This window comes from Perca fluviatilis, chromosome 5 (assembly GCF_010015445.1).
Source record: "Perca fluviatilis chromosome 5, GENO_Pfluv_1.0, whole genome shotgun sequence".
Lineage (NCBI taxonomy): Eukaryota > Metazoa > Chordata > Actinopteri > Perciformes > Percidae > Perca > Perca fluviatilis.
Window position 1 is genome coordinate 23,434,130 of NC_053116.1, and position 12,223 is coordinate 23,446,352.

The 12,223-nt window shown below is 43.7% G+C and overlaps 1 protein-coding gene across 1 annotated transcript in view; it reads left to right on the forward strand.

Annotated features, from left to right (window-relative positions):
- Positions 1–11,636, forward strand: part of rerea (arginine-glutamic acid dipeptide (RE) repeats a) — a 91,808-nt gene extending 80,172 nt beyond the window's left edge. The window contains exons 12-22 of the mRNA XM_039800436.1: positions 2,184–2,307; positions 2,435–2,527; positions 2,999–3,198; positions 3,493–3,654; positions 3,748–3,861; positions 3,962–5,328; positions 5,945–6,167; positions 6,255–6,975; positions 8,949–9,092; positions 9,203–9,383; positions 9,484–11,636. Of these exons, the coding sequence (XP_039656370.1) occupies positions 2,184–2,307; positions 2,435–2,527; positions 2,999–3,198; positions 3,493–3,654; positions 3,748–3,861; positions 3,962–5,328; positions 5,945–6,167; positions 6,255–6,975; positions 8,949–9,092; positions 9,203–9,383; positions 9,484–9,517 (3,363 nt within the window). The 3' untranslated portion in view covers positions 9,518–11,636. The remainder of the gene's footprint in view (positions 1–2,183; positions 2,308–2,434; positions 2,528–2,998; positions 3,199–3,492; positions 3,655–3,747; positions 3,862–3,961; positions 5,329–5,944; positions 6,168–6,254; positions 6,976–8,948; positions 9,093–9,202; positions 9,384–9,483) is intronic.
- Positions 11,637–12,223: the final 587 nt, after the last annotated feature.

Genomic DNA, 12,223 nt, shown 5'->3' on the forward strand with positions numbered 1-12,223 from the left:
CACAGTGTAAGTGATGGAGAGGCAGGGTGACCTTTCCCTGTGTCTGCCAAGCTGTTGTTGAGGCTGTGTAGTTGTCAGCCTGCAGCGAGGCGCTGCTGAGAACAGTCATTAAGCACAGAGCAAAGCCAGCGCTCGGCACCACTCAACACTTTTGATCTGCACATTTCAATTAGATTTCACATCAGGAAGCCTGCCTTCCCTCAGTTAGCACCTGCGCCCTTCCTTCTCAACTGGCCGGCCAGGCTGAAGAGGGAGGCACACAGGAAACGACCAGAAAGTTCTGTTAGCAGCCTGAAATGGATGAACAAACCCATGGCAACATAATAGTTTTTTGGTGATCATCATTAGCTGCTCTGTCCTTGGCATGGACAGAAACAATATTTTAAAGACTAAATGTTCCACAGGTTTCCTTCTTTATCCAATAGTTTTTTGTATTTTAAAGGACTCCTACTTATTTGTCTCTGCTGAGCTTCTACATGTGGTTCCCAGTACCCAAGATGTGTTCATCTGCAACAGTCTTTAGGTCTAAAAAATCCTAGCACAAGCTGTGGGCTTGGGATAGTTTTACTCTGTAGCACTGGCTTTGCCATAACATGGCGCAGCACCTTAATTTACCCTGAAATTTGAGAAAGTTTCATTTAGCCCAGACCCCCTCAGTGAATGTTCCAGCACTTCTTTGGCTGATAAGACTGGGTCCTACAGCCACTGGTAGATATGAATTCCCCCTAAGAGCCACATGAAGGGAGATTTTATTAAACAAGAATAACCCCACTGAGGAGGGCTTTTTCTGCCAATTAAAGCAGTGATTGAAAAAGACTTGTTTCTTAATGTCAGATACTCACACGACTTGTTGAAGCGATAATGAAGCAAACGCTGGGCAATCCCTGACCTGTTTTCTCACAGCAAACAAGAAACCAACTAGCCTCTAGTAGTTTTGTATTTAATGAGATAAGAAAGTAAAGCTGCAGTTACCTTTATGTGTCCATTAAAACCCGCCTATTATACTATTATAAAAACAAATTATTTTCTCTTATTGTTAAAATAGGGTTGAGTGAGAAGCTTTTTATAGCCATTTACAACTGTCCACCACTTCATCATATCCTTTCCTGCCTTTGTTTGTTATGGAACATCTTGATAGAAGATGTTAAGCTGTAGCTGAAAAGCTGTTAATGCATTTTAGAAAGCAATGCACAGACTAATTTATGTCAAGTTTCTCAGCTGAAGCGGAGAAGGAAAACAATCGATAGCCATTAAACCCTGGGAGCTTTGTTGCACAGCAGTTTAACAGACCTCAGACAGTAGATGGGTGCCCTCTGGGCTGTAAAGATTACAGGTGACTTACTGCTCAGCCAACAATCGCACCACACCTTCATGAATATGTTACAGAGGCAGTGAAAGACCACTAACAAGTAAGAGTTCATGGTGAGGGAGGAAAGGGCAAAGCCCCACAGGAAACTACATAATTGTGCCTGACTCCTGTCGCCAATTTTTAAGGATTGTGTATTATGAGTGTGGCCGGAAAGCCGCAGTTAATATGCACAGGCTGCCTCAGCAAAGTGCTTTCTGATCCATGATTGCATGTGTTAATGTTTCAGTTGGGTATTGATTTCCTGGCGGCCTTTTGTACACTGGATTTATCCGCCTCACTCCCTGGCAAGCGCGCCCCTCCGAATGTTTGATTAAAGTTCAATTGACTCTTCCAGTGAAGGGGCGAGGAGCCATTTCACTCCCTATTTGTAGCGCCAAAGCTCTGCCTGACATGTTCTTTTGTTCCTATTCAAGCTCCTGCCACCCAGGCAGCCACCAATGCACTGATCCTAATATCCCTGCATTCAGTGAGCCTCCTCGCCTAATCCTGGGACAGACAGGGCCACAGCATAAACATGCCTGGCCAGCTACAAATCCTGGCATGGACTCACCAACTCCATGGCCTTTCACTGTGAAATACTGTGCTGCCTGCTAATGTGTATTTTCCACATATTTTATTCAACCTCAATGCAGATATTTAGTAATTTTTGTCGAATTCTTCAATAATTTAGAATTATACCTTGTAATTCCTTTTAATTCAGTCACCTCTTTGCAGTCAAAAGTGATGCCTCCTCCTCTTTGTTACTCCTGTGTGTGTTCTTGTGATATATTTGCCCTTTTTAACTGACCAAATTTGTTTTGTTGGCTTATTTCAGGGAGAGCTGATTACCTTCTACTACTACTGGAAGAAGACCCCCGAGGCAGCGAGTTGTCGAGCCTTCAACTCTTCAACACTGCCAGCCCGCCTTCCCCCCCCCCCCCCCCCCCCCCCCGAGTTCTGTACGTATATCTGATGCCTTCAATGGCAGACAGAGAGGAAAGGGGGAGACATGACCTGGTGTATTTTGGTGTTCGAGCGATGTATGTGAAGTGTTTTTTTTTTTTTTTTTCTCCCTCTCTCTTCCAGTGGACCTCAGCTCAGCCAGTGAAGATGACTTCGACAGTGAAGACAGCGAACAGGAGCTGAAGGGCTACGCCTGCCGCCACTGTTTCACTACCAGTAAGACACCACATTCCACATTTACAGACACTCATACTGGTCATGTGGATCAGTGTGAGCCTGCACAACACAGCGCTGTGTGACAGATGGGCATCAGAAGATGTCAGGACTAATTTGATCAAATCAGACATGAGCCCACAGCTTGTACACTCTCTCCACCTCATTATCTTTCCCCTCCTTTTACACAGCTGGCTCTCAGTACCGGGCTCCCATCTAATCACACTTAGGTTATTGTCATTACAACTAGAGGGGCTAATAACTTTGGCTTTGTAGTGTTAACCCATATAGACCTTATTACTACTTTGCTGAAAAGTATTTATGCAGCGGAGGACAGATTCGTACATTATCACTGATTCATCTCCTGCATAAAAAATATTTATCTCATTAGTGTTAAACTATATTCAACAATATTACTGTACTTCTGAGATCATTTCTGTGTTTTATTTTACAACTGTAAATGGCTTTCCTCAGCCTCCAAGGACTGGCACCACGGGGGCCGGGAGAACATCTTGCTGTGCACAGACTGCCGCATTCACTTCAAGAAGTACGGTGAGCTGCCCCCCATCGAGAAGCCCGTGGACCCACCGCCATTTATGTTCAAACCTGTCAAAGAAGAAGAGGATGGACTCAGCGGGAAGCATAGCATGAGGACCCGACGGAACCGAGGCTCGGTGCGCACACACTCATCTATCCCTTTATTTTCACCTTCAGGACCCATAGCCCCAGAGTTATGCCTGTAGCCAGACTCCAAAGCAATAAGCTTATCATCGCTAGACAATTAACACAGGGACAGCTTTGACATGCATTGTTTTATAAACTTGGTTTTATAAAGATAGTCAAAAAAGTTGGAGTTGGATTTGGAATTGCGTATAGTGTATGTCCATCTTAATTTCTTCTATGCAAATTATATGGCGACCGAATGTTAGTCATGATTCATGTTTACTCATATTTCATGTTTTTATCAGATGTCGACGCTACGTAGTGGTCGTAAAAAGCAGACAGCCAGTCCTGATGGCAGAGCCTCGCCTACCAATGAGGATTTGCGCTCCAGTGGACGTACCTCTCCCAGCGCAGCAAGTACTGACAGCACTGACAGCAAGACAGACTCCATGAAGAAGCCCAGCAAGGTCAACACAGCATAGACTGCTTGAAACTTTGTTTTTCTATGCACGTTTCTCTGTGAAATGTACCCTAATGGCTCTGCTGCTTTTGCTCTACAGAAGATTAAAGAGGAGGTTCCTTCACCTATGAAGAGTGCCAAACGGCAGCGCGAGAAGGGAGCCTCAGACACAGAGGAGCCTGAGAGGGCCAGCGCCAAAAAGTCCAAGACACAAGTGAGTCTTTGGTCTTTTGTTTTGCTGTTCGGATGTGTTTCAATGGAATGCATAGACTTGGTTTTATGATACTCATGCTTCTCTCTCCTCTGTCCCTCAGGAGCTGAGTCGGCCAGACTCACCCTCAGAATGCGAGGGGGAAGGGGAGGGTGAGGGCGAGAGCTCTGATGGACGCAGCATCAACGAGGAGCTCAGTAGCGATCCTAAAGACATTGACCAGGACAACCGGAGCTCCTCCCCAAGCATTCCCAGCCCCCGTGACAATGAGAGTGACTCAGACTCATCTGCCCAGCAGCAGCAGCTCCTGCAGAGCCAGCATCCTCCAGTCATCCAGTGTCAGCCAGGCACCTCAGCCGCCTCCTCGGCACCGCCTCCGCCAACAACCTCAGCCCCTTCACTGCCCCCCACAGCGGCCTCCACCTCTCTACCTCCCCAGCCTCTGCCCCAGGCAAGCCCGATGTCTCTTATCCAGTCAGGAGCATCCCTCCACCCTCAAAGGCTTCCCTCTCCACATTCACCTTTGACTCAGGCTCCGCCTCCTGGCCCGCCAGTACCACCTCAATCATTACCCAGCTCGCATCATGGGCCTATGCCTCCCATGCCACATCCACTGCAGCCTGGCCCCTCACACATGCCTCACCCTCACTCCATGCCCCATCAGGGCTTCCCTGTGGGTCAGTCTCAGGTCCCACCCTTGCCAGTCTCTGGCCAATCACAGCAGAGGCCGCACACGCCTCCTTCCCAGTCCCAGCCATCTGCTCAGAGTGGAGGCCAGCCTCCCAGAGAGCAGCCATTGCCCCCTGCCCCAATGTCCATGCCTCACATCAAGCCCCCACCAACAACACCCATCCCTCAGATACCCAACCCACAGTCCCACAAACACCAACCCCACGTGTCAGCGCCTCCATTCCCTCAAATGCCTTCAAACCTGCCTCCACCTCCTGCACTCAAGCCCCTCAGCTCTTTATCCACCCACCATCCTCCATCAGCACACCCACCTCCCCTACAGCTCATGCCTCAGGGGCAACAGCTTCAGCCTCCCCCAGCCCAACCCCCAGTTCTCACTCAGTCCCAGAGCCTCCCACCATCAGCCAGCCACCAACCTCCTCCAGCTCCTCCTCTGCCACCCTCCGCAGCAGCCTCACAACCAAACGGGACACTGCAGCCGCCGTTCTCGTCTCATCCTTTCAGTACAGTTCTACCTCCAACCGGCCCTCCCACATCCTCATCACACTCTATGCCTGGCATACAGCCTCCATCTTCCTCTGCTCCACCCTCCTCCATCTCCATGCCACTACCTGCCTCGGTCACTTGTGCCGGCCCGGGCCCGGTACTCCCACCTGTACACATCAAAGAGGAGCCTCTGGATGAGACAGAAGAGCCAGAGAGCCCTCCACCCCCACAGAGAAGCCCCTCCCCAGAGCCTACCATCGTCAATACGCCCAGCCATGCCAGCCAGTCAGCACGGTATGTCTACAAACACCGATTTCTACCCAAACGCTATCTGTAAAATAGAAAAACATACACCTGCACAAGCTGTTATTGAGCTGCCTACTGTCTTGTCTGGGGATGCTGATTAGCTCTCAAACACATCCAACAAAAAAGAGTCTGCCTTCAGATTTTAAGGCTTTGATGTAAGTAACAAATCGTATGTCCTCCCCAGCAAAACAGCCATCCAAGGCCACAATTAGCCCTGATCTCTGAGGGGCTGATGGCAAGGAATTATTGGGGATGGAGAGCAGGATGATTAATTACAGTGAGATGGGAGTGAACTGCATATGAGTATATGTTGTTGCCTTGTGCTTACAGACTGCCAATGAATAGCAATTAGGGTTTTAATACATACTCAACATAGCAGCAGAAGTGAATGCAAAGAGTTTGTTTCCCTTTGAATATTGGACCAGTGTACGCTAATACAAGCTGTCTTTTCATCTAATGGGACATTATCCTGCCATTCAAAATGCAAAACTAAACATGACTATCTCTCTCGTCTTTTTTAGTTTTAAGTATTAATTTATGAACTGGAATATCCTTCAATTTTTCTCAGTAAATATTGAATGTTTTATCTCGACCATAACCACAGGTTCTACAAGCACCTGGACCGGGGCTACAACTCATGTGCTAGGACAGATTACTACTTCACTCCACTGGCTTCATCTAAACTGGCAAAGAAGCGAGAGGAAGCTCTGGAGAAAGCCAAGAGGGAAGCTGAGCAGAAAGTAAGGGAAGAGAAGGAGAGAGAGAGGGAGAGGGAAAAAGAGCGAGAAAGAGAGCGGGAACGAGAAAAGGAAGCAGAACGAGCTGCGGTGAGTGGTTTTGTTTGTCTCCTATTAGTTTGCTAGTGGTTCATTTTTTTCTAAATCTTGCTAAACATGGTGTTTCTCTCCTCGCAGAAAGCCTCCAGTTCCTCTCATGAGGGCAGAATGGGTGAACCTCAGATGGCCGGACCCACCCACATGCGTCCACCTTATGATGGCCCCCCCACTACGATCGCAGCTGTGCCTCCGTACATTGGACCTGACACCCCTGCACTGCGCACTCTCAGCGAGTATGCCCGACCCCACGTCATGTCCCCCACCAATCGAAACCACCCCTTCTTTGTGTCCCTCAACCCTGCAGACCCGCTGCTGGCCTATCATATGCCCAGCTTGTACAACGCTGACCCGGCCATGCGGGAGCGCGAGCTACGAGAGCGGGAGATGCGTGAGAGGGAGATTCGTGAGAGGGAGCTGAGGGAAAGGATGAAACCTGGTTTTGAGGTTAAGCCTCCAGAAATGGACACACTTCACCCTTCCACAAACCCCATGGAGCACTTTGCCCGGCATGGGGCTATCACGTTGCCCCCCATGGCCGGCCATCCCCCTTTCGCCTCCTTCCATCCGGGCCTGAACCCATTAGAGCGTGAGCGGCTGGCCCTCGGTGGGCCCCAGCTGCGGCAAGAAATGAGCTACCCAGAGAGGTTGGCTGCAGAGAGACTCCATGCTGAGAGGATGGCCACAGTGGCCAACGACCCCATCGCCCGCCTACAGATGTTCAATGTCACACCACACCACCACCAGCACTCGCATATTCACTCCCATCTCCACCTCCACCAGCAAGATCCTCTTCACCAAGGTAAAAGAAAGCCCTGTATACATGCATGCAAATGCCACTGACTGTACCACTTAAAATTACACAATACAACTAATTGATTGATTGATTTCTGGATAAAGACAATAAAACAGTAATCCAAAGGATAACATGCTAAAGTAAAATACTTATTTCCAGCACGGTCCTTGGTGTTTCACACGTAAAACAATATACAAAAAACAAACAAACCAGAATAAAAAGACATACAATATGGAGAAGTAAAAAAAATAAAATAAAATAAAAACATCACGTAAAAAACAAACTAAATGAAAAACAAACAAAAAATGCTATAAAAACTCACCAATTTATCAATAGATATTCACCTTGTTCCATAAAAACTGCTTTACCTGTTTTAAAAATCCTTCGTGATGATAGGAGTTTTGTAGTAGTAGGCAAATTATTCCATGCCATGATACCAGTGTAAAATTGAACTGTAACAGCTATATCATATATGTTTTATTATATTCAAATACATATATTCACATATAGAGGTATATATTGTAAATAGAGGTTGCAAATTGGCAAGTTATGTCAAGATTTTCTTGTCTTTTCTCTTATGATGGCAACCATTTTGTCAGAGTAGCTTTTTACATTTCCTATAATGGATCTCAGTCAATCTCATTTAGTATTAAATTCTCAGTTTTGAATACATTTACATTGTCTGGTCTTCTCTTTCTGCAATAAACAGTAATGTTTCTATAATTACATTTACAAATGGGAAGAATGATGAATCAAACTCTTAACATGTCAATATTTCAATATGTTCCAAAGACTTTTAAAGACACATTTAGCAGGTGTTTGATACATTGATCTTTTGTATAGAGTAAGGCCTATATTTATTTATATATTTATTTATTATTAAATGGATGTATTTAGCTTCATTTTCTGAATATTTTATGGTGTGATTTTAATGGTATTGTGTAATATTGTTTACTTATGCATTTTGATGTAGAAAGGTAGATCTGTATTATCAGCACAAAGATTAGAAGAAATTTATTTTTATAAACTATTGGTAAATATAAATATTTCAAAAATAGTAGAGGATTTAGAATAGAACCTTGGGGCACTCCACAGAAATGTTACTTATTCAAGATGCAACAATTTTAGCGTACAAATTGCTCTATTATTTTAAATTATTAGCAAGCCATTTTAGTAAAACATCATAAAGTCAATTTTTTCTAGTAAAATAATTGAATAAATGTATGAAGGATTTTGGATAGAATTAAACAGGTGACAAAACTAACATCACATCTTCTAATCAGAGGCAGTAGAAATATTGCCGACCAGTTGAAATGGTACCAACTCTGTGGTTCAAGGTTCTAGGAAAAGAAGTTTCTTTAAAGAATCTTTGAAAAACTGAGCATAGATGATAATGTAAGCAGAAATTGGGGAAACTTAAATTGTTATAAGCAAGTCAAATAATGTACAATAAGGAACTTAGTAGACAAATATTAAGTTTTATGGGGGGTTAATATTATTAAGTATCTTGTGCTGTAATCTGAATCAAGTTTTCTGTAAATACAATTATAAATATAATATATAATACTCCTCTCATAACAGTGAAGAGTGAACAGAAGGGACTTTAAATTAATTTCATTCATTCATTAATTTCACTTCCGTCTTTTCTAGTTTAAATGTATTACCATATGGTCTGAAACTTTATATTTTATTGTCTCTTTAGTAATGTATACAGCATTGACTTATTAGATTGGATTAAAGCATATTATATCTTCATTACGTTCTTGATAGAGCCAGCTGATGTTTTTCAGTGGATAAATATAGTTAACTTGTCCCTGCACTCTTTGGTCAACCTTGAGAGGAGTAACATATATTAAGCTGTCTATCACTAATGCCTGTAGTATGCACTGTCTGTGATAAACTATTGTGAAATGAGTGTACCCTGAACCTAAGACTCTGACGCCCAGAAGGTGGTGGTGAATGTCTTGTGTGTCCTCCAGGCTCTGGGGGCCATCCCCTGGCAGTAGATCACCTGGCAGCAGGACCTCACCTGGCTCGCTTCCCTTACCCGCACGGCGCCATCCCCAACCCTCTCCTTGGCCAGCCGCCGCATGAACACGAGATGCTGCGCCACCCGGTCTTCGGTAGGCTCTCTGCCAATATCATCTCGCATTAACAGCAATATCACATCCAATCTATCAATCCGAGCTCTGCCAGATTGCCTGATCAAATCTTTTGTTTGTGCCTCCTCCAGGTACTCCATACCCACGGGACTTACAAGGAGGTCTGCCACCGCCCATGTCCGCAGCCCACCAGCTGCAGGCCATGCATGCCCAGTCCGCTGAGCTCCAGAGGCTGGCCATGGAGCAGCAGTGGCTCCACGGACACCATCACATGCACGGAGGACCACTGCCTGGCCAGGAGGACTACTACAGGTCAGATAAGCAAAATAAATTAGACTTAAAAACATTACATACACTGAGTGTGTGTGCCTTTGATTTGTCAAATATTAATACTTTTTTGTTTGTGTTTCAGCCGGCTCAAGAAGGAAAGTGACAAGCAGCTGTAACCAGCCAAGGGAGGCAGCGACTGACAGGTGCAGGACACGGGAAGTTGTTACAGAGTTGTTCATTCAGTTTTGAACAACGAAAAAAGGCCAAGTGGATCGTCTGAGAATTCTTCTGATATTTGGTTTTTGTTTCTGTCAAGGACTTTTTTTATTATTATTATTATTTTTCAAGACATTGACTTTCTTTGGTATATAGCCAGTAGTGACAACGTCCTCAAGACTCCTGCATGACAAGCTTTCCTGACGTTTTTTTTGTAGGTGCTAGAACAAGACACTGTGCTTATCAACAACAAAAAAAGACAAGACTGGTCAGGCCGTTTATGGAAAAATAACAAGTGCTATCTTAAACTCAACATTTATTTTAATACATTGTTGGAGTTTTTTTTAAATAATTTTAAGAAAAGCTACAGCATGGTGTTTTTTGAGTCTGTAAATAGTATATATAAACATATAATTATTATTATAATTATTATTATTATTATTACTAGGTGTGGACTCCAAACCAAGTCTCCAATATAATTGTTTTGAAGCATTATCCCTTGTTTCAGAGGGGAGCACCATGGCATTATATCAGCAGTTTCTGAGTTCTCAGTTATAACGTTCCTCTGACATCACTGTGTTAGATTTAGTCCCACATACACTATGTAAACCATAAACCTGTCACACCCACGTCCATTCATCATACAACTTTGACACGCAGCAGGTTGTCAGAATGTGTAAACTTAACGTGTTGAGTTAAGGATTTAAAACACTTGAAAAGGCTTCTGTGGAGTGCACACTGAAGCAATGGATTAAAGAGAAAACTAAATTTTTGCACTGGGAGAGTTTCCTTGCGCTCCACTTGATTTGGTTTTATCCTTTTGTTTAAATTAATATTTAAGTCAACACATTGGAGTAATACTTCATTACTTTTTTTTTGTTTTTACAGAGAAGGATTTTAATTATGATTTTAAACTTTTGGACGCCAGAAACATATTTGGCAATTTTTTTTAAATTACCAGGACCTGAATTTTATCTTTGTTCACTATATCAGGAGGCTAACCGGACTTCAGGATTGTTTTAAATGTGTGAATGGTTGTGAGTTGGTGCTAGTTGTGGGTGTCCCCTTTTCTTCACCTGGTCCAGTCACCCATGTTTGCTGCAGGGCTCAAGTCCGACTGAGTCATCCTCCAACTAGGCTGTAATAATGTTCACTGTGACACTAGAGGGGGGGGGGGTCTGCCGACACATGGTGACCAGGAGGTAGAGGGTCGATGATTGTGTGTGAGTGTGTGAGTGTGTGCGTGCGTGCGTGAGTGAGTGTGTTTTCCTCACTATGTTTTGGTATGCCTTGGTTCCTTGGGAATACACACGCACTCCTGGGCCTCAGGAGTTGTGTGATTGTGTGTGTGCCACTGAAGTTGTGTTGACCTGTCATACCAGTGCACATAAGCCCAATATGTCCTTTTTGTTTGTTTGTTTTTACTGTAGCCATGACACGACACATGACATTCTGCTTTTGTTCCATGCACTAAGACTGTTTGACTGTCATGGACATTTAGAAAACTGTGGCTTTTTTAAAATTTTCTTTTAACCAAATGAAGAACCTGCACTTGCATTTGAAAGTGTCCATATCTTTTCTTTGGAGCACTATAATTTACATTTAAACGCTTGCAAACATCATAAAACTCTTGACACCCTTTTTTAAAAATCCCCAAAAGTCTTTGAAGCCCCGACAAGAACCCGTCACTTTGTCTTGCCATCTCCCACCGATTTCTGTCTTTCTTCTGACGACGTACTCCTCATCATCATTACCTTGCCTCATTTTCCTGACGATTCCCTTGCCTTTTACTCCCTCTTTTTGTCTCCAAAACCTTTGATGTTAAGTGTTGTCAATGGTTTAGCTTCTTGTTTCAAAGCGGCAATAGCAGAATGTAAATTCTGACTGCTAAGATTTATATATATACTGGTATCTTGAAGCTTATTGTATATATGAGTAGTCGCCATGGGATGACACAATGTAAACAAAAAGTAGAAATAATAAGAAAAATTGTGAGTCCTGTGTTCTCTCCATTTGAGTATTTTGTAATTTTTTTGAAAAATTTGTGGAATTAAAATAAACGACTAAGTTACACCACAAGAAACAACTTGATCTTTTTTTTTTTTCTTCATACCTTCTGATACATTATATTTATTTCTTTGTGAACACATTTGTTTGTATGCTGAGGTAGTGCAGATTGCTAAATCCCATCAGCCATGAGACACCATAATCCTGTTTTAAGGGTAAACTAGTTTGGTTACTCACTGCTCATTTGCAGAAAGGCAAAAGAAGAAAGCAAGCTGAAAACACAATTAATTCCCTCACTGTTTTTTGTTGTTTTTTTACATTTGTGAAATGTAATTCTCCAGCTGAGCAGAGGGACTGATGCTGGGTCTGGTTTGATAATACTCATGTCCTACAAATAGAGTTTTTGCTTGACTGGAGAAACGTGTTACAGGATGGATCAAGCATTCCTGTTTCTTATTTCTTTCTTCAGCCTTCCATATTCTCAGCTTCACAAACACCAAGCTTTAAGAGATCACCCCAGCAGCAGGTAGTAAATCTCAGAGCTGAATATTGCACTGCTATGGTTTACTAACATCAAAGCCAGGCTAAGCCAAAAGGAACACTTACTCGGGCTGAGATGCCTCGCTATCAGCGGGGCAGGGCTGTCATTTCATCCTGTG